This window comes from Manis javanica, chromosome 8 (assembly GCF_040802235.1).
Source record: "Manis javanica isolate MJ-LG chromosome 8, MJ_LKY, whole genome shotgun sequence".
Taxonomy (NCBI): Eukaryota; Metazoa; Chordata; class Mammalia; order Pholidota; family Manidae; genus Manis; species Manis javanica.
In genome coordinates, this window is record NC_133163.1 from 8122686 (window position 1) to 8145791 (window position 23106).

Here is a 23106-nt window from a genome sequence, read left to right on the forward strand (position 1 = left end):
ACCAGAACTCTCACACATAGCAGGTGTGTAAAATGTGTAAAATGGCACAACCGCTTTGGAAATCTGTCTGGTACTGTCTTATAAGCTTAAGTATATACCTTCCCTATAAACTAGCCATTCTACCTCTAGGTATTTATCCATGAGAAATAAAACGTACATGCAAAAACACTTGTACAAGAATGTTTACAGAAGCTTTATTCATTAATAGCCCAAAACTGGAAACCATCAAAATATCTACTAAGAGGAGATGGAAAACAAACTATAATGTGTCTGTATGATACACTACTACTGAGCAGTAACACTGAATGAGTAACTACTACATCAACAGTATGGATGAACCTTTAAAATATTATGCTGAGCATAAGAAGTCAGAGACAAATAGTATATGTCATTTAATACAATTCATATGGCATTCTAGAACAGGAATAACTAATTCATCAGGAGAAAAAAAAAGCTCAAACAAATGATTGCCTCCAAGGGTGTGGGAAGTAACGGTTTAACCAGAAAAGGGCATAAGCAATCTTTTTGGGCTGATGGAAGCATTCTATATTTTAATAGTGGTGTGGTTACATAGGTATATGTACTTGTCAGAAGTATTCTAATTGCTTATTTGAATACATAGGCATTTCCTTGTATAAAGTATACCTGAATTATTTTTTTAAATGTTAAAAACAATCACTAGAACAGTTCAGGTCCAAAAGAGTTAACTCATAAGGGATCAAATATATTCCTTTTTAAAAAGAGAGTAAAATAAACTGAAACAAAAAACCTTGGGGTAATTCTAATTCCAGAGTTCTATAGCCTTTAGGAAAAAAGGAGTGGTGGGGGCCTTAAGAGGTAATTTGTAGAAATAATAGACTCCATTACTCTACCATTTAACAAAAGCACAAGGAGAGTTACAAATGTTGGAAAGCAAAAAGATACATAATATATTGATTACAAAAGAATAGTGGTTAAAACATCCTTTACTGTACCAATACATAAATAAACCTGGCTTTATGTCAGATGGTATGCTATCAACTTTTACTCATTACAAATATATTTCAACTAACGCTAATAACACAAAAAGATGGTTCAGTGTGATCAGAGATAATTAAATTTACTAAAATGGAAGGGGAAGATAAGAAAATTGGAAATAATGAAGAGAAAATTGACCAAGTAGAAGTTAAGAAGCAAATGCAAGATAAAATACAATAAAATTTCATTGAAGTTGTATAGTCTTATAGGATATAAATATAAAAAGCACCTCATCTATTACAAATAAAGCTGAAATGAAAAGAACAAGCTGAATATTTTTATTCCACAACTGTATACCTATGTGCTTTCATTTATTTATCCCCAAATACTACTGCCACTCTAATTCAAAAGAGAGAAAAGGGACTTACTGAATTCGAATTATTAAAAACTATAAAGCTACTCTTCTGTTTCATTAAATATTTATGAAACATTATTAAAAATGTAGTACCTTACTTTAATTCTAGTTACCAAAAAGGATGCTTTTTTTACAAAATAAATACTACAGTAAATCAACAGAAAAGAAAAAAAATCAGCTAAAATATTTGCTTACCACTTTTACAACACAGGGTGCATCACTGCCCACCGATTTTGAAGAATTCGTATCAGCTGTTTGAAGAAGTGACACATGTAATATTAGAACAAGAAGCAGCATTATTACAAATAGCCTGTAACTAACCCTTTATTAATATTTAAGTCTGTAAACCTATAACCCCTTGATAGAATAAACTTCAGTTCCCAAATAGGTGTTTTACGATACCATTACAGTGTATTTCATCTACTTAAAGACTTTTTTTCATGATTTAACATGTCTGAAATTGGAATGCATCTTACAATTGCTGGTACCTTCAATATGATCATCCATTAAGTATGGAATGCTCTGAGTTAAAGATTTCTTTGATTCAAAATTACTCTTGGCCTTTCATACGCTAATGTATGTTGTGAATTCCCAAGATGGTGATAACTGATACAATGTCTTAAATTTAACAAACCAGAGAATCTTTTTAAGAAGTAGCATCAGAAAAGTAAGAAAAGTGGGAGCTAAAGTTCCAAAAAGCACTAGTTTGGGGGAAAACACTTCACCTAAATAGCTTAGACTATTGGCACTAGAACTTTGAACTGCCATCTAGAATAATTTTCAAGGGGCTGTCGTTTTATTTCATGCAAAAAAAGAAGCATAGCTGCCCTGGAATACTGAGTTAGGTACATAATGTTGACCACATTGATTAAACTAATGTTTTCATCAAGTACCTACTACACACCAGTTTCTTGGAAACTGATCTAGCAGTGAACAGGAAAAAGTAATCCCTGGTCTAAGGAACCCTTCAGTGGGAGGGCACAGATAATTAAATTATATAGTATTTTTGATGGTGGTGATTGCTACAGAAGAAAAGTTAAGCAGGAAGTAGACAGCGTTGCAAGGTCGTAAGAGAAACCTCACTGACGGAGTGTCACTGGAGCAGCAGTCTGAAGGCAGGGAGGGAATAAGCCATGTAAACATCTGGGGGAAGAACATTTCAGGCAGATCAGGACAAAGGCCTCAACATGGAGCCTCTGACACATTTGAGGAAAGCAAGGAGGCCACAGCAGCTGGAGAAGCATAATGAGGAAGAAAGTCACAGTGAACAGATCAGAACAGCAGCAGGGAACACACACAATGAGCTTAACAGGTGACAACAAGCTGTTACTGTGAATGAGATGGAGCAACTGGAAGCTCCAAGACAAGGACGAGCAAGATCAGCCTGATTTTTACCAAATTCTTTGGCTCCTATGTAGGGAATGGAGTAGTACAGCGCAAGGGCAAGAGCAGGGAGCACTTAGGCTATTACAACACTCCAGGGGACGCACGTGGTGGCTTGAGGTGGTAGCAGTAAGTTGTGATAAGTGGTCAGACTGGACACATTTTCAAAGAAGAGCCAACAGGATTTGTTCATGAATTGGATACAAAGGGTAAGAGGAGGAAAAGTAGGTAAGGATGACTCCAGGCTTTTGACCTGAGCAACTGCAAAGAGGAAGCTGCTGAGCCAAGATAACCTAAGCTTCCATCAGTAGATGAATGGATAAAAAAGAGGTGGTACATATACACAATGGAATATTATTCAGCCATAAGAAGAGAACAAATCCTACCATTTGCAACAACATGGATGGAGCTAGAGGGTATTATGCTCAGTGAAATAAGCCAGGCAGAGAAAGACAAGTACCAAATTATTTCACTCATCTGTGGAGTATAACAACAAAGCAAAACTGAAGGAACAAAAGAGCAGCAGAATCACAGAACCCAAGAAGGGACCAGCGGTTACCAAAGGCAGGGAGTGGGGAGGGAGGGAGAAGGGGATTAAGGGGCATTATGATTAGCACACATAATGTAGGGGGATCATGGGGAAGGCAGTGTAGCTCAGAGAAGACAAGTAGTGACTCTATAGCATCTTACTATGCTGATGGACAGTGACTGCAATGAGATGTGGCAGGGGGGACTTGATATTATGGGTGAATGTAATAACCACAATGTTGCTCATGTGAAACCTTTATAAGATTGTTTATCAATGATACCTTAATAAAAAAAAGGCCACACAAAAAAAAATAAAGGAAGCTGCTGCTCATTAAGATGGAGAAAACTGCAGGAGGAGCTATGTTTTGGGGTATCTTCAGTTTGAGATCCTTCCTAAACATCCTAGTTCAGATGTTAAATAGGCAGTTGATACTTAAGTCTTGAGCTCTGAAGACTGGCCCAAGATGGGGAAATGAATTTGAGAGAGATCACCATAGAAACGATATTCACTTAAAGCCATGAAACTGGAAGACCCCCTAGGGAATGAGTGTAGACATAAAAAAGATGACCTAGAACTGAGCTCTAGGGCTTTCTCACATCAGAAGTTGAAGAGCTGAAGAAGGACCAGGCGAAAGAAAACACAGCCACCAATCGGCTGGCAAGCACCAAGTTTGAAGTTGTGGCAGCTAAAACACTTCAGACTGAAGAAGAAACACTATATGGACAGACAAAGAGGTCTGAGCTCACTAAGGAACAGCTCCAAGGAATATCACTTAGATACTGAATTAGTAATAAAGAAAGGTCAGATTTTTTTAAAATAAGCATTTAGTATAAAAATATTAAAATAAGAGAGAACCAAGATGGTGGTGTGAGTAGAGCAGCGGAAATCTCCTCCCAAAACCATATATATTTCTGAAAATACAACAAATACAACTAATCCTAAAAGAGAGACCAGAAGACACAGGACAACCAGCTAGACCACATCCACACCTGCAAGAACCCAGTGCCTCGCGAAGAGGGTAAGACACAAGCCCCAGCCTGGCAGGAACCGAGCGCCCCTCCCTGCAACTCCCAGCAGGAGGAGAGGATTGGAGTGGGGAGGGAGAGGGAGCCCAGGACTGCTGAACACCCAGCCCTAGCCATCCGCACCAGAGGACAGGCACAGTGCATGCGTGGGGTCCTGGATACTAGGGAAACAGGACAGTAAGACCTGTGAGCAGGTCCCCACAGCCGGCGCCCCTGGGACAAAGAAAAGCAAATGCTTTTTTGAAGTCTTAAAGGGACAGGGACCCTACAGCTGGACGGAAGCGCCCTGGGACACTTAGCCCAGCAGCTGCGAATCCCTGAGGAACTCTGGGCGCCCGAACCCCCGCAGCGCAGCTCGGAGGCCCCTCACGGAAATAAACAGCCTCCCGACCATTTCCCCTCCGACACAGCTCTGCCATATTGGAGCAGCAGCCTGAGGCAGGCCACGCCCACAGCAACTGCAGCGCTAAATAAACTCCATAGCGCCTGGGCAAGATCAGAAGCCCCGTCTGCATGAAGCTGCCCAGCACAAGCCGCTAGAGGCTGCTGTTCTCCCAGGAGAGGAAAGCCACAAACTGGCAAAAAGGGACTTTCTCTTACCCAACACATGCGCCAGCTCCCACAAATATATCTATCGCCATGAAAAGGCAGAAGAAATTGATATGATACACACAAAGATCACAGAGGCAAACCCTGAGAAGGAGATAGACCTAACCAGTCTTCCTGAAAAAGAATTAAAAATGAAGCTCATAACCATGCTGACGGAGCTGCAGAGAAATATGCAAGAGCTAAGGGATGAAGTCCGGAGGGAGATTACAGACATCCGGAGGGAGATTACAGAAATGAAACAATCTCTGGAAGGATTTATAAACAGAATGGATAAGATGCAAGAGGCCATTGATGGAATAGAAACCAGAGAACAGGAACGCATAGAAGCTGACGCAGAGAGATATAGAAGGATCTCCAGGAATGAAACAATATTAAGAGAACTGTGTGACCAATCCAAAAGGAACAATATCTGCATTATAGGGGTACCAGAAGAAGAAGAGAGAGAGAGAGAAAGAGATAGAAAGAGTATCTGAAGAAATAATTGCTGAAAACTTCCCCAAACTGGGGGAGGAAATAATCGATCAGACCACAGAAGTGTACAGAACTCCCAACAGAAAGGACCCAAGGAGGACAACACCAAGACACATAATAATTAAAATGGCAAAGATCAAGGATAAGGACAGAGTTTTAAAGGCAGCTAGAGAGAGAAAAAGGTTCACCTACAAAGGAAAAGCCATCAGGCTATCATCACACTTCTCAACAGAGACCTTACAGGCCAGAAGAGAATAGCATGATATATTTAATGCAATGAAAGAGAAGGGCCTTGAACCAAGAATACTGTATCCAGCACGACTATCATTTAAATATGAAGGAGGGATTAAACAATTCCCAGACAAGCAAAAGTTGAGGGAATTTGCCTCCCACAAACCACCTCTACAGGGCATTTCAGAGGGACTGCTCTAGATGGGAACACTCCTAAGACTAAATAGATGTCACCAGAGAAAATAAAATCACAGCAAAGAAAGCAGACCAACCAAATACTAACTAAAGGCAAAAAATAAAATCAACTACCCACAAAAGCAGTTAAAGGAAGCACAAAAGAGCACAGAATTAAACAACCAATATATATATAAAGAATGGAGGAGGAGGAAGAAGAAGGGAGAAAAATAAAGAATCACCAGACAGTGATTAAAATAGCTCAATAAGTGAGTTAAGTTAGACAGTAAGATACTACAGACGCTAACCTTGAACCTTTGGCAACCACGAATCTAAAGCCTGCAATGGTAATAAGAACATATCTTTCAATAATCACCCTAAATGTAAATGGACTGAATGCACCAATCAAAAGACACAGAATAATAGAATGGATAAAAAAGCAAGACCCATCTCTATGCTGCTTACAAGAGACTCACCTCAAACCCAAAGACTATAGGAACAAAGACAGACTGAAGGAACAAAACAGCAGCAGAATCATAGAACCCAAGAATGGACTAACAGTTACCAAAGGGAAAGGGACTGGGGAGAAAGGGAGGGAAGGGAGGGATAAGGGTGGGGAAAACAAAAGGGGACATCACTATTAGCATGTATAATGTGGGGGGGGCATGGGGAGGGCTGTGCAACATAGAGAAGACAAGTAGTGATTCTACAGCATCTTACTACGCTGATGGACAGTGACTGTAATGGGGTTTGTGGGGGGGATTTGGTGAAGGGGGACCCTAGTAAACATAATACTCTTCATGTAATTATAGATTAATGACAACAAAATTAATTAATTAATTAAAATAAAATAATAAAAAAATTTTTTTAAATAAGGATAGTACCATGCAATTCAAATGAGGGAAGGGGGCAAAGGATGTACTACAATGTACTACAAAATGGGCCAGGCCCTCGGAGTGCAGCGAGAGGAGGAGCCAACCCACTGCCCAGGAGCACGTGTTTACTCTGGAAGAAAGAAAAGTCATTTCAGCGCAGCGTGGCAGTATTAGAACGGGTTAGCCAACACCAGGGCACTACCAGCAGAGGCAGCACTGCCCAAAAGTCAGCTTTGGGAAAACGAAGCCAAGGCAGCACCACATCAAAGATCACAAGGCGAAGGGCAGCCCGACAGCTGCCACCCAGATTCGGAGGAAGTAACAGGGGAAGGGAAGACATGACACAGGAACAGACCATAGGAAAGGTCTTTTATGCCGCTCTCAGAAATCTGGCACTTTGTCCTAAGAGCGCTGGGGAGCCAATTTACATAGGCTAGATCACTTAAGCCTGAATGTGAATAGTGGGATGAGAGGGGCAAGACTGAGCAGAGAAGGTCCACGGCAAAAGTAAGACTCCAGACAAGACTTGAAAACAACCCGCACTAAGGTAGTATCAGCAAGGACGGGGAGAAATGAATAGCTCTGAGAAGTCACACAGTTAAAGCAATAGAACTAGGTGAAGTACTAGGGATATTAGTAGGGGAACACTCGAGAATGACTTCCCAGAGTCTGGCTTGAGGGGTGTCATTCATTCAGGTAATCTCCTGATCAGGAGAATCAGGAGATGGAAGAGGGCAAGTCTTAGACATGCCTGTGGGGCACCCGAGTAGAGATCCCTAACAGGCAATGGGCTATAGGCCTGGATTCAGGAAACCCAAGTCCTAGGATACAGATAAAAGATACTGAAATCAACAGTAAAGAGACAATAACAGAAGCCACGAGACCTGATGAGATCACTCAGAATATGTAGAATCAAAGTGAGCCAAGGAAGGGAAGCTAGAGAAAACAGACGTACCTACAAAAATGACTACATACACCCAGAGAGGTAAGGGGAAAGCTAGAGGTGAAACATGTTATAATAAAGGTCAATGGAAGCAATTTTTATGAAAAGAAAAGATAAATAGCACCACATGCTACAGAAAATATCCAAAGAAAATTTAAAAGCAATCTTTTTAATTCATTAGTACAAATTGCTAATGATCTTGAATATGGCTGTTTTGATGTATCAGTGGGCACAGAGAGATAAACTAGAGGCACCAATATTCCTTCTCTGAATTCCTGGAGGCAAATTCCTTCTCCAGATTGATCAATCTGGTTTTACAGAAGCAAAATTTTATTACAGAAATCTGTCAAACCACTGAATATTAAAAATACTTACTATTAGATGGCACTTTCTGATGTTAAATACAAACACAAACAAACAGCTAGCACAAATGCAAAGCAAGCTGTAAATCTGCCAAAGGTACAAATGCAAAAGTACAAATTTAACTAATGAAAAAATTTTTGAGGAACCTACTTGCTTAAAGCCAAGTTCCCACTCCTAACATGGGATGCTCTCAGTCCACACATTCTGTAATAGAAACAGCTTGTATAATCTACCACCTCTAAATCACAAGGTCAAAAAATATGTACCTAACTAGTATAGCTACTAACCTTTCATAATGTATGAGGATTTTCCCCTTAAGTCAGAGACAGCCTAGTTCATTGGAATGAGTTTGGCTCTGACACAACTAAAGGATCAACACCTATTCCCCAAAGGCAGGTGCCACTAACCTAGAGGAATCATCTTTACAAAATACAGTCAAGTGCTGATTTCTAATCTACATTTCATGAACATACTCTAGAGATTGCAGCTAACCCACTATATAGCCCATTGGTCCTGGAGGAGGTTGAGCTGAACTCCCCTGGAGTAAGAGCAGCTGCTCTGTTAGCTATGTCTCTGGTTCTCCAACTTTAACATGCGTCTGCATTACTGGGAGGACTTGTCCAATCACACTGCCAGGTCCTCTCCCAACAGTTTCTGATTTGTAGTTCTGGGGTTTTTGCAGTTCTAACAAGTTTCCATAAGATGCTCATCTAGTATCTAATATTAGTATTCTGAGCAAGATTTTGCTTAAAGAAAAAGGGTTCCACTACTAAAAATAAAACTTTATAAACCTCACAGCAGAAATTCAATAATTAAATAATTACCTGATTAAATTGATATTTGAAGTGGAGTAGGAACATATAATGGAAAAGGTAGAGAGAAGTATCCAAAGTAAACATGAAACGCACTGTATCACTATTAATATTCTTAATGAAGGAGCCTGATTTTAACTGACTTAGAAGTAATCAGGTAAAATATTTTTTAAGTCAACAATGTACTTAAACTACAGAATCTCAGGGGACCCAAAAAGGGTCCCCCAAAACTTCAGGGTAAGTATATCAATTAATAGCACATTTAATCAGGCCTAAATATAATTTCTAGGTCATTTTCTTAATTCCACTATGATGAATATGAGGGTTGTACAGAAGGAAAAAATAATCCACACCTGTTAAAGTTCTGAAAGTGATCAAATAAAACCATAACAGAGGGAATAAATCCTAACTGGGTGAGGTTGGAAAGAAAGACACTCAGTTTTCTTAGGGTCTCAAAAGAAATTAAATTATATAGAACATCTTAAATATCTAAAGCCACAGTGCTAATGACAGTATTACAGATATTTATCTTCTTTTTCAATTGATTAAATCAATTTCCACTCCTATACAAATCAAATTGTAGATTATTAAGAGGATCCCATAAAAGCTCATAACTGAGAAACCATTTTGATAAGAAAGCATATAAATCTTTGGATTGACAATCAGAAGTAGTCATACACTTACCAAGATATATACATCCAAAGCCACCTTGGCCAATGGGTAATCCTAGTTTCCATTCCTTTTTTGTCATGTCAGTGATTATCTCCCCAAGTGCAAACTGTTCTGCAAGACGTCTCCTTGTAGGACCCTGTCTTCCAGCTTGAGCTGCTTTTACACGAGGCATTTTCACTATAATTTAAACAAAGCAACACCCAGAATTATAATCCTAGAAGTATTGAAAACATTTTCACAAAGGAAAGCTTCTGTGCACAAAGACGGTGTTCAAATTGCTACTTACTCTAAAACTTAAATAAAGGACATCTATTGATTCTGATTTATAATTGCTCTAATCCTATTTGGTTATCTCAACTTTGGAGAGGAAACAATAAATAAAATGATCTATGCAATTACTTTCAAGAGAATATTTATTTTTACACTAGTGGTATAATAATATCTGCGACTAAAATGCTATTTAACAACAAAAAGAGAATCACTCTATGAAGTTGAGGGGGAAGGTACATCCAAATATAATACACATTTATAGTGATGCAATGAGCTTATACAGGTATATACTGACACAGTAAGAGCACAGAAGAGATTGAAAACACAAGATAATTAACAGGAGGGGAAAAGGAAAAAGTATTTGTGGCATGAGAGTAGATGCTTTACACAAAGGTGCCCATCCATCCTCACAACTGTGAAGATTACATCACCATCCCCAGTTTTACAGATAAAGAAATTAAGGCTCAGCAAAGTTAAGCAATCTGTCCAAGGTTATGTATCTAGTAAGCAGCAGAACAATAGAAATCTGCACTGAGGACCCCCTGGCTCCAAAGCCTCACGAACATGCCCCAAAATTACAAAAGTCACTGAAATGAAGGAGCAAATCTTTCAGAAGAGTGACAAGGAGAAAGTAGCTGTTTAGCCATTTGGGTTCACAGAAACGGCAAACCAGCATTCCTATGCTTCCTTTCTCGCCAACTATCCTTTGTGAGAGAATCTCTATTTACTTTTCTCACTAACAGGTAAGTTTAATGTAACATTCAGGGAAAGCAGAGTTTACTGTGAAAAGAGAACTAGGCTAAAATCAAAACACCTAGATTCCAGTCTACATACCATCAGTTAGTTGGGTGATCTTGATCGTCACTTCTCTCTGAGCTTTAAGTGCCCTCAGACTTAACTTACTTCACTGAGTGAAGGAACCCAGTGGGGGTAGGGGGAGATTTCAAACTCTCAGTCCTACAACTATTACTTGAAAAAAATTTAGACAGATGCTTTTTAGAACTTAATAGTTCCCTAAACTGTATTAGAGATAAAGTAAAAAGGAGAGGGTGATGAGGGTTTAAGATAGTCTACAACACTTGACATGGCTATTCAGATGAAACATGTCTATTAAACACGAACATTTACATTACAAGAGTAATTTGGATTTAAACCTAGATATTCTAAATACAGTTGACCCTTGAACAATGCAGAGGTTAGGGGCACTGACTCCTGCAGAGTCAAAATTCCATGTAACTTTTGATTCCCCAAAAACTCTACACTGATAGCCTACTGCTAACTAGAAGCCTTACAGATAACATAAACAATCAATTAACACATATTTTGTATATGTATTATATATATTCTTACAATAAAGCTAGAGAAAAGAAAATGTTTTTTCAAACTGTCACAGATCTCTAAAAAATTTTCCAATATATTTATTGAAAAAAATCCACATATAAGTAGACCTGCATAGTTCAAACCCATGTTGTTCAAGGGTCAACTGTACATACACACTACATTAGATTGGAATTTTTTTAGCAAACAGCCACCCACTATCATTCCACATATACAAAGCCCAGATATGCAAATTCTCTTTGTTAATTTATAGGTCTTTAAATTTAATTTTTTCCTACACAAAGCTGATGCATCTTCATTGTCTAAATCTTATCTAAGTTAACAAAATAAATTAATGTGGCTGTTATCTCTTCATCAATTAATTCATTTAGTGTGTTTTTAATCATTGTAAAATCTTCCTGAATGGAACGTCACAAAAACCATGACAGCCCAAACTCAAAACACCAAAAAAAGGTAACTTCTATAGCTAGGTAGTAGATTGAGTAAAAGAAGTAACTAAGTTATTTAGCCATAAGAAGAAAACAAATCCTACCATTTGCAACAACATGGACGGAGCTAGAGGGTATTATGCTCAGTGAAATAAGCCAGGCAGAGAAAGACAAGTATCAAATGATTTCACTCATCTGTGGAGTATTAAGAACAAAGCAAAAACTAAAGGAACAAAACAGCAGCAGACTCACAGAACTCAGGAATGGACTAACAGTTACCAAAGGGAAAGGATTTGGGGAAGACAGGTGGGAAGGGGGGGATAAGGGGGATAAAAGGGGCATTACGATTAGCATGTATAATGTAGGCAAGGTGACACGGGGAAGGCAGTATAACACAGAGAAGACTACTAGTTCTATAGCATCTTACTATGCTGATGGACAGTGACTGTAATGGGGAACGGGGGGGGGGTAACTAATAGGGGGAGTCTAATAACCATAATGTTGTTAATGTAATTGTGCATTAATGATAGCAAAATTTTAAAAATTAAAAGAAGAAATAACTAAGACACACACTACTTCCAAATATTAAAATGGATACCTTCCATATTTCATCCAACTTTACCAAATCATCAGAATAACCTCCTACTTGATGACTTCCTTATAAAGGCAATTTAAAATGAGTTAGAAACTTTATTTCTCTTTCTGTAACTCAAAACAATAACTAGACTATCTTTCTTTCATGTTTTCTGGAATTCTCTTTTAAAAGTGAATACCACATTTCAAAAAAAATATTCTACCTCAACTTCTACTTGATATAAATTGTGCAACAAAGTGTTTTGCCTTCAAATTAAGCTGTTCACTTTTATTCCTACAGCCCAATTGTAATAACCAATGAAGGCTTGGGTGACTTTCTCTCCTAAAAGCAGTTCCACAAACTGGCAGTCTCTGCTGTCAGTCTGCTGCACACCTGGGCAAACCATTGCTTCTGAAGGTTCACTGCTACTGAAGACAGTGGGCAGCAGCAACTGTTGAATCTCCCCTAAATTTCCCCCATAAAACCAGACAAGACAACTGGAAAGCAAAATTCAAAGCCCATGGATGACATCTACGACAAAGCAAGGCAACAGTATCCCTATGTCCACAAATGCCAAAAAGTGAGTGGGTGCAGACACCACAGACAGCAAGCTGGTCTGTGCAGTACCAGCCACTGGAAAGGAAGAAGCAGGAAATCCACGAACCCCAAAACCGCGAGCAGGTACTCCTCACAAGCACAGAGACAGCTGTGAGAGCAGCAGCTGACTCCAGGAAGGGCTGTGCGCACTCCAACAGCGGCAGAGCGGAAGGGGTCTGGAGCAAGGTCTGAAGAGGCTGGAGAGGGCTGGACTCCACAGCTTTCAAAACAAATGAGCCAAAGATCCCTCCTAAGGCGAGGCCTAATGCTGAGGAGAAACTGACAGGAATGGAATCTAGAATGAGTATCAGAAGGATAATACAAAGGAATAAAAAAGAGGACTGAAATAAAAGATCTATGAATTAACCTCCATATTTTGGCACACTTACAATAAAAAAAAAAGAAGAGGAGGAAGCAGCTCTAGAGAATGACATAAAGTAGACCTGAACCACACCATCTACAACTATTTACAAATAAAGGAAAATGAATTGCATATAAGTCAGCAACACAAAAGGATCAAAGCCTAATCTCATGCAAGTTGCTATTTAAAAAAACATATATATCCTCAGAAAAACACAGAATACATGCCTCCTAAAAAGCTGAGAGCTACAAACCAGCTTTATTTCAAATAAAGCTAAAAAGTTTTATAAAGACTAGTATAAATCAGAATTAGAAAACTTAGAAGCCAAGTGATAACAGAAATGATTAGAAATACAAGTCAAAAACATTTCAGAAATGACTGAACCAGAAGGAACACCAAATGGAATAAAATGTTTAAATGACTTAAGAGAAGCAGAAAGGAAAAATTTTTTTAATCAAATTGGGGAAAAAAGATAAATGTTTCTAGAAAAAAAAAATCATAAATTAAGAACACAGGAAAAGAAAAACCGGTATACATATAACAAAGAAAATCAAGCAAGAGAACAGAGTACTAAAAATGCTTTATTTCAAAAGACTTTCCTGAACTTACAGAAAAAAGGGAAATTATAAAAGGCCACACTACATACTTAAGAAAAATCAACCCATGACGACCAACACAAAGACACAGCCTAGCAAAATTACTGAACTCAATAGTAAAAGAAAATATTCTTTGAGTATCCAGGCCCCAAAAAAGATATTTTTATAAGTTAAATAAAATCAGATTGTCTGTCACTCTGACAAGAAGATTTTATGCCAGAACAAAAGTAAGTAACATAAACTTAAGACTCAAAAAACAAGAACCACAGTCCTGAGAAGGAAGAATAAAGTGGGGGGGATTTCACTCCCCAACTTCAAGCTCCACTACAAAGCCACAGTAATCAAGACAATTTGGTACTGGCACAAGAACAGAGCCACAGACCAGTGGAACAGAATAGAGACTCCAAACATTAACCCTAACATATATGGTCAATTAATATTCAATAAAGGAGCCATGGACATACAATGGGGAAATGACAGTCTCTTCAACAGATGGTGCTGGCAAAACTGGACAGCTACATGTAAGAGAATGAAACTGGATCACTGTCTAACCCCATACACAATAGTAAATTCGAAATGGATCAAAGACCTGAATGTAAGTCATGAAACCATAAAACTCTTAGAAAAAAACATACGTCTCTTAGACATAAACATGAGTGACTTCTTCATGACCATATCTCCCCGGGCAAGAGAAACAAAAGCAAAAATGAACAGGTGGAACTATGTCAAGCTGAAAAGCTTCTGTGCAGCAAAGGACACCATCAATAGAACAAAAAGGTATCCTACAGTACAGGAGAATATATTCATAAATGACAGATCTGATGAAGGGTTGACATCCAAAATATATAAAGAGCTCACACACCTCAACAAACAAAAAGCAAATAATCCAATTAAAAAATTGGCAGAGGAGCTGAATAGACGGTTCTCTAAAGAAGAAATTCAGATGGCCAACAGGCACATGAAAAGATGCTCCACATAGCTTGTCATCACAGAAATGCAAATTAAAACCACAATGAGATATCACCTCACACCAGTAAGGATGGCCACCATCCAAAAGACAAACAACAACAAATGTTGGCGAGGTTGTGGAGAAAGGGGAACCCTCCTACACTGCTGGTGGGAATGTAAACTAGTTCAACCATTGTGGAAAGCAGTATGGAGGATCCTCAAAATGCTGAAAATAGAAATACCATTTGACCCAGGAATTCCACTCCTAAGAATTTACCCTAAGAATACAGCAGTCCAGTTTGAAAAAGACAGATCACCCCTATGTTCATCGCAGCACTATTTACAATAGCCAAGAAATGGAAGCAACCTAAGTGTCCATCAGTAGATGGATAAAGAAGATGTGGTACATATACACAATGGAATATTATTAGCCATAAGAAGAAAACAAATCCTACGATTTGCAACAACATGGATGGAGCTAGAGGGTATTATGCTCAGTGAAATAAGCCAGGCAGAGAAAGACAAGTACCAAATGATTTCACTCATATGTGGAGTATAAGAGCAAAGAAAAACTGAAGGAACAAAACAGCAGCAGAATCACAGAACCCACGAATGGACTAACAGTTACCAAAGAGAAAGGGACTAGGGATGACGGGTGGGAAGGGAGGGATAAGGGTGGGAAAAAGAAAGGGGTCATTACAATTAGCATGTATAATGTGGAGAGGGTACAGGGCAGGCTCTACAACACAGAGAAGACAAGTAGTGATTTTACAGCATCTTACTACGCTCATGGCCAGTGACTGTGAAGGGGTACGTGGGGGGGACTTGGTGAAGGGGGGAGCCTAGTAAACATAATGTTCTTCATGTAATTGTAGATTAATGATACCAAAACAAGAAAAAAAAAAGATGAGGGACAGGGTGGTAGACAAGGAGAGAGAATTTTAGATTCATTTTACAGTTTTCTATTTGAAATTTTTTTCTTTCTTTTGCTATGTGCGTGTATTGATTATATTTTTAAATATTTAAAATTTTTAAATTAAAATGGATATTTTAATATGTAAGTATTTTACATTATAGTATTTTAAAATATAAACAATTGTGCACTCTGAAAAAAAAAAACAACCAAAGATTTTATACTCAGTTAAATTTTAAGTATAAAGACTTGAAAGTGTTATCAACATGGAAAAAGGAAATAAAAATGTACTACAGAACAAGCCTCAGATATCCAAAATGACTAAAGAAACATCACTATCAGAACTGATGGGGAGAAGTAAATAGATATTTGTAGACCCAAGACTCAACAAGGGTTATAAAGGAGAAAACAGAATATATAAAGGGTGTGTGTTCTGACAATGTACACATAACACAACTGTAAAAAATGGGAGAATATATGTAAAAAAAAGCAACTTTTTCAGTAATCATATTGTGATATTGGTTTGTTAACTAAGGCTAACTATAGGCATAAATGTGGAATAATGCAAATTAGTAATTAGTGATACTTTAATTCTACCATCCCCTTGTATCCTTAAAAATCAGAATTCAAATATGTAAGAAAGGGGATAGAGATGAAAGAAAAGGCAAGGTTAAAAATGTATTTGCAAATATTTTTAGTTCAGAAGGTTTTTTAAGTCTTACAAAGAGCATATGCATACCTACACACACATACACATGCACATACAGCGATTTCCTAGACCCATTCACAAAGAAGCTCAGAACTAATAACAAGACTGGCAGCAATGGGCATCCTTTACACAAACTGTAATTCTGAAATACCACTGCCTGTCGAAAGAAACCAGGTTCCTTGAATAAATGATTGACTCTAGTCTGGAGCTGGAAATGTACAAGATAAACTTGGAACATCTTCCATTTCTAGATGTCAAGGAAACTATAATTATGTCAAATAGGTCTAAGAGGCCAGCTTGGAAGACGTTTCCACTATCCAAAGATAGGCCAATTTAAGTCAATAAAGATAATAACTACAATGGATTAAAACACATAAAAGGGGAAATTCCAAGAGGGTTTAATAGTAAGAAAAACCTAAACGGTCCTCTTTGAGGACAATAAGAAACCACTCAATTCTGGAAACTGGTAAACAAAGAAAAAGAATCAAGCATTTTTCCTTTCGTATATGGATTGTACCACTGGGTAACCAACTACAAGATGAAGAGACATTTCTCCTGATAGAAAAATTTCAGCTAAGAAATGAGAAGACTGGTTTTAGGTTAATACCATTTCCACTTACTAGTGAATTAATGAACCCAGACATTGAGCACTGATAGCTACTAACATCAAAATATGAGCAGCATCCAGACATTATATGCCCCCTGATAAAAAAGAATATGCCACAACCCATGAAGTAATCCTACCAAAAAAGAAAAATAAATAAATAGACCGTAACTCTGATCAAGCCAACTAATTCACAGGGTATCAAGAAAACAAGAACATGATAAACCATAACACAGGAATGCAATTAGCAAAATCCTAACTGTGGGATACCCAAAGTACCTATAATCCCATTTCTTCAATAAATAAAGGGGAAAAAAAGGAGCAAGGAGAGAGCCAGATTTTAAAAGACTTAGAGCAACGTTACCTGTAACAAAACAAAATCAGGCAAATCTAAACTACATATTTAGGTGTAGATTTTTAAGTGACAAAACTATAAAGAAAAGGAAATTATTATCATACGTGATATTAGTCATTTCGGGGAAGCATAAGAAAGTGTGATTAAGATGGAACACATGGTTGGCAGAGTTTTATTTCTTGACATAGGTGGCAGTAATAAAGTACCTATAATTCATTAAGGCTATATTTGCTTGATAAAGTTTTCTGTTTTGTGAAATATTTTATGGTTTCAAACATTAAAAAATTACTGTTCCTATTATTAATAATCACCAAGGGACCAAAAACTAAAAGTCTTTTCATATGCCATGAGCTTGTCCAATCACACACACACAAAGAAAAAGAAAACACTCCTAAATAAAATCTATACTTCGTTTCCTGTGAACTATTGGTGATCTTTTGTTTTTTATTTAGGTACTACTCACATACTCCATGTAAATCAAATTAGCTCACTGTATTGTAAATAGTCTTCCCAGTGTATTCGTGTTCTGGTGTTGTTTACTTTTAGCTTTTGGATTGAATGTCATTCTTCCGAAGACTTCTCCCAAATTCCTTTTTCAAGTATCTCCCATGTTTTCTCTTAGTTATTTTATGGTTTCATATTTTGCTTATAAAATTTGATACACCTACACTTATACTGGTATAAGATATGAGGCAGAATTCAGCTTTGTTCAAATGGCTATCTATTTTTGTTTCTTTTAATGAGTCATTCATACACATTAGGGAAATTCAGTGTATGAGGAACTTCAATACATACCAATCCAAAAGTTAAAAAAGTACAAACAGTTCATATAAAGTTGTTCAATGTAAGTCCTAGATTACTGGCTTCTTTGCAAACAAAGAAAAGAAAGAATTATTAATTAGCTTGAATTAACTTTGTGCTTGGGTTCAAACCTCCCACACACTTAGGTCCACTCCAGATGAATGAAAAGTTGCTAAAATACACTCTGTGGCTCTAAAAGAAAGAGGCCACTACAACACAAAATATCTCTGAAGTTGTCCCTAAATGAAACTCCTTCCTTCAGGGTCTTCTTAGGGAAGAAAATGTGAGGACCTCCCTTCTGTCATCCCCAATAACCTTCAGCAGGTCTCAGGCGACTGACAGCCACATCAGTGCTCAAGGACTGGATGCAAGGAGGGCCCGATGGCAGTGCATTAATAAATAAACTTTTGGTCAATAACCCATCTTTTAAAATGCTGAGACAAAAAAGACTTAAATTCCGCAGGTATACTACATATTGTACAGGGCAATTTAATGTGATAACCATTCCTAAAAAATCATACCTGGCTGTGGTTATAATTCTCACACTGTGCTTCTGGACTCTATGTGCTGATACCTTATTTAGAAACAAAATTGATGCTCGTAAGTAAGACTGGTCTTCAAGTTTTCTTTTTTTCCTACTGCTCTGGTATCAGTATTATCCTCACTTCATAAAAGGACTTTGGAAGATTTTCTTCTTTTATCACAACATAGAGAATTTATACAGCACTTGAATGATCTATTGAATGATTAAGTGTTTGAAGACCTCAACTGGGAAAGTCAGACAATCCCAAGTGTTGATAAGGATATGGGGCAACTAGACTCCTCATACACTGTACACTGTCACAGCTGCTTTGAAAATCTGTTTGGCAGTAGCTGCTATCTGACCCAACAATTCCTCTTCTATGTACACACCTAAGAGAAATGAAAATATGTCCAGCAAGAGACATGTGCAAAACTGATAATAGCAGCTTTATTCACAATAGCCAAAAACTGGAAACTCCTATGTCCATCAGCAGAAAATGGATATAGTAAAAATGGAGGAACTTTCCAAATACTATGTTGAGAAAAAGAAGCCACATGCAAGACATACGGTATGATTCCATTTGTAAGTGTGATAATAATCAAAACTAATCTGTGATGGCAGAAGTCACATAGGTGACACCATTTGGGGGAGAAAATGACAAAGACCTAAAGAGGAAGAGGACCTGGTAATGTTCTATATCCCAACCTGGGTCATGTTTAAACTGTATATTCACTTCAGAAAAACTAACCAAGGTGTACACTTAAAATTTAATTTTATTGTTTACTTATTTATGTAAAATCAACACAATAAATTACACGAATCGTTAGTGTTACAACAGTCAGGGCCCAATCAGCAGACAGAAAATACACAAGCAACATCAACAGGATAATTCAATATAAAAAATTATTAATTTGTAGAAGATGGTTGACTACTAAAAGGGATAAAGGAGAACCCTAAGGCTTCAAGGCACAACAAGTGCAGGGAGCAGTTCCTACCTGCGAGGCTAAGGAGAGTATGTGCGAAAGGCCCTCTTTACTGGTGAGGCTGAGGCAGAGCCGCGGCGCAGCAGAGTTCTGCAGGGCTGGGGTGTCAGTGGGCTGGAGCTGGTCCACAGGAATCCGCCTGCAGGGGGCTGCTGGGAGCAAGAAGCTGCCTACTGGGGAGTAAAAAAGGTCACAGAGAGAAGAGAGAAGGAAATGAGCACACTCCAACTTCAAGTGAGGCCCCTTCCCTACCACTAGGCCTTGCAGCATCCCTCACTTGCCCTCTATTGACACAACCTAACATCATGCTGGAAGGAAAAAAATGTTTGCAGGGTCTAGTTCAAGTATCAGAATCAGAGCAAATTCAATGGTGAATTTGGAGTTCAGAGGCACCAAACTGACCTGCACGAGTGTATACACAGACTGATCAATTCTTACAGATGCATATACACCTGAGTAACAACCACCTGGACCGAGATCACACCACAAAGTTCCCTAGTGCCCTTTTCTACTCTTCCAAACAAAGACTCACTGGTTGTGGCCCTCAGGGTATGCTACTGAGGAACACTGCTCCGCAGCACTGAGATCTGTGTCTTCGCCCCAAGAGTGCCCCTCCCAGCATCCTCCCATGCCCCAGCTGACCACTGCATCCAGCAGCACCTCTTATTTTCTGGTTCAGGGCTACAGAAGTCTCCAATTTCAGAAAATATGAAATCTGGGTTTCTCAATCGCCTTGTTCCTTTCCAGGTGATTTCTGAAAAGAAAAGAGAATTATTTAAAACCAAAAGTCCCTGCCCAAAAACTGTAATAACAGAACCACAAGCATTTGCCTCAGTAAAAGTTAGTGAATTTTCTAAAGAACTTAAAATACTAACTTGAATTAAACAATCGCTTTAGTACATTATAGGTTTTTTCCTAATAATGAAGCTAATACTACATCAGGTTTCCATAAAAGAATACACTGGCAGCACACACCCCGCCCAAATTAAATCTTTTGGCATAATTCCTGCCCACTTTAGGGCAAAACAAATCCACTATTATGGTAGCTAATCCAACAGAGAGGGATCTAAGAAAAGAAAAACTTTATCATCACACAATCCATTAGTCTGACCACTTCTTTCCCCTTGGTACCAGATGAAAAGCAGATGCAAGTGATGAGCACATCCAGGCGCCAACCAACACCGCCCTTTGCTGAAATCACTCACTGGCATGCTCCCTATTAGCATATTCACCAAAATTTAATTGTAAACAGAGTAATTATGGTACTAAAGTTATTAAATATACAAAGCAAGCTTAGAACTATACATATTCAAATAGAATTTCAGTGGCAGATCAACTTCTATATCTGAAACAATACCCTAATTAATAGTCAGCTCTGATAATAAAATGGCCCTGTTTTTCAGATAACATTCCAAAAAAAGTTCTGATATGAATATTAAGATGAAGTTTTGTAAAGACATTTTTTAAATTTCAGTAGCTATATTTATCAGAATATGATACTGTATTTAGACAACTGGTATTTTTCAAGTCCTAGATTCAAATTTGGAATAATTTATAATTTTTTTTTTAATCTTCTGAAGAGAGAAGAAAGCTTGAATGGATCAAATAATGTCACTTACACTTAATGAGCTCTACGAATTCATCAAACCCAAACTGGAAAATTACCGTGTTATAATAAAGCTTGTTATACGCTGAATGACTACATTTTCCCTAAAATAGGTATATGCATGTAAGCTCCTTTGAGGGGATCATGTTTTTTTATGAAATTTTCTTTAAGCGTGTTTCTCTGATGTTTTTAAACTGCATAGAGAGGAGCTAATTCAAAGGTAATTTTGAACAAGCTGGCTTATTCACCATTCCATTAACATGGTACCAACATATTATATTTGTAATGTAAAGCTTTTTCTCATCACCTACCCACCTCCTCGCCATCCATATTTACTGAAATCTTTTTCCTACCCAAAGATCTACCTCATTCTCAGATAAGACTTCAGAAGTCTCAGTACTCTTCCTACCTCGTCTTGTATCTTCCCTGTAAACTTATAAGCTCCCTGGGTACAAGAACTATCCTACAGTACACAGCCCTCAGTAGGAATTCAGTAAATGTGTAAAATTAATACAGCATAAAAGTTAAGTTTATGCTTAATACACATCACCCGACTGCAATGGATATTGCCATTCCTTTTAAAAGCCCAGTAACTGAAATCTCTTCCGACTCTCTACAATGACAATGTCCAACCCTGTTTATTCAAACCCTGAAAGTTTATTAAAACTGTAATTCCCCTTCCAAACTCATAATTTTCAATAGATGACCTCATCTCCAAATTTAGAAAGAAAACAGAACCTTGCAGTAGAATTCCCTTTATCATCCTAAGATCCAAACCTACAAACAAACCACCTGCACCCCTGCAAGCCCCACTCTGCATTCATCCTACAGCCCTTCTCTCCATCACAACTGAGGAAAGTTGTCCTTCCCTATCACACACGGCCCCTCCCCTTTGCTTGTATCTCATCCCCTCCAACCTTCTTAGGACTTTATTATTAATTAAGCCTTCTCTCATATATTCAACATCTCCCTCAACTGGATCTTTCCCATCAGCTTTTTAAAATATGCTCATGGCTCATCAATTAAAAAAAAAAAGTTTTTTAAGCCCACATGGCTCAGTAAGTGTGCGTACATAGTAACATTTCCTCTCTCCTCACTCCACAACTTCATCTGGACTCCAACTTCATGACCCACTCTAACTACTCTCACTAAGGCACTAAGTCCAAATGACATTCTGAATTCTCATTTGCCTACTCAGCAGCACTCAACACTACCATTCATCCCTTTTTTCTGGAAACATTCCCTTCCTTTGCTGTCACAATACGATCCTGTTTTTCATTCTACATTTTAGGTCACTCACAGTCTAGATAAGTTGGGAAATACAGCAATGAATAGCAGCTTGTTCTTTCAAGGAGTTTGTTCCACTTTTTGATGGCATTTTCCAGGATTGTAGCATGTTAAAAAAAAAAAAAAGACCCACCTATACTTCCACAGTTTATAGCAAAATACAAATTTTATTATATGAGAATAAATTGCATTAAAAAATGCCGCTAAATAAGATTAAGATCTTTGCAAATAAAGATCTTGGAAATAAAATTAAGAGCTTTAAAATTAAGATGGAGGCATATACTGAAAACATAACTGATATGTTTATCCCTTTTTGTTAACAGATCTCAAGAAGAATTTACAGTCTCAAAGAGATATCTGCACACCCATGTTCACAATAGCACTATTCCCTATAGACAAAAGGTGGAAGAACCCCAGTGTCCATCCAACACATGAATGAATAAACGAAATGTGGTGCGTGTGTGGGGGGGGGGAGGGGGTCACACAACGCCATATTATTCCACCTTAAAAAAGTAGGAAATTCTGACACATGCTACAACATGCATGAATCTTGAGGACATTATACTAAGTGAAATAAGCAAGTTACAATAAGAGAAATACTGTATGGTTTCACTTACATGTGGTATCTAACATCTACAGTAGTCAAATTCATAGAAACAAAGTACAATGGTGCTAGGAGTGGGGAGAGGGAAAAGGGGAGTTGTTAAATGGGTAAAGTTTCAAATTTGCAAGATGAAAAGGGTTTTGGAGATTG

The 23106-nt window shown here is 37.9% G+C and overlaps 1 protein-coding gene across 10 annotated transcripts in view; it reads right to left on the reverse strand.

Moving 5' to 3' along the window:
- VRK1 (VRK serine/threonine kinase 1) overlaps positions 1 to 23106 on the reverse strand; it is an 84384-nt gene that overhangs the window by 42002 nt on the left and 19276 nt on the right. For 7 of the 10 annotated variants that reach the window (XM_036991786.2, XM_036991787.2, XM_036991785.2 and 4 more), the window contains exons 2-5: positions 20120 to 20213; positions 19472 to 19632; positions 9472 to 9636; positions 1568 to 1623 (exon numbers count right to left, since the gene is read on the reverse strand). In XM_036991786.2, the coding sequence (XP_036847681.2) occupies positions 1568 to 1623; positions 9472 to 9631 (216 nt within the window). In that variant the 5' untranslated portion in view covers positions 9632 to 9636; positions 19472 to 19632; positions 20120 to 20213. Of the gene's footprint in view, positions 1 to 1567; positions 1624 to 9471; positions 9637 to 19471; positions 19692 to 20119; positions 20214 to 23106 lie in introns of those variants that run through there. The other 3 variants (XM_073241883.1, XM_036991783.2, XM_073241884.1) reach the window with 3 other exon arrangements.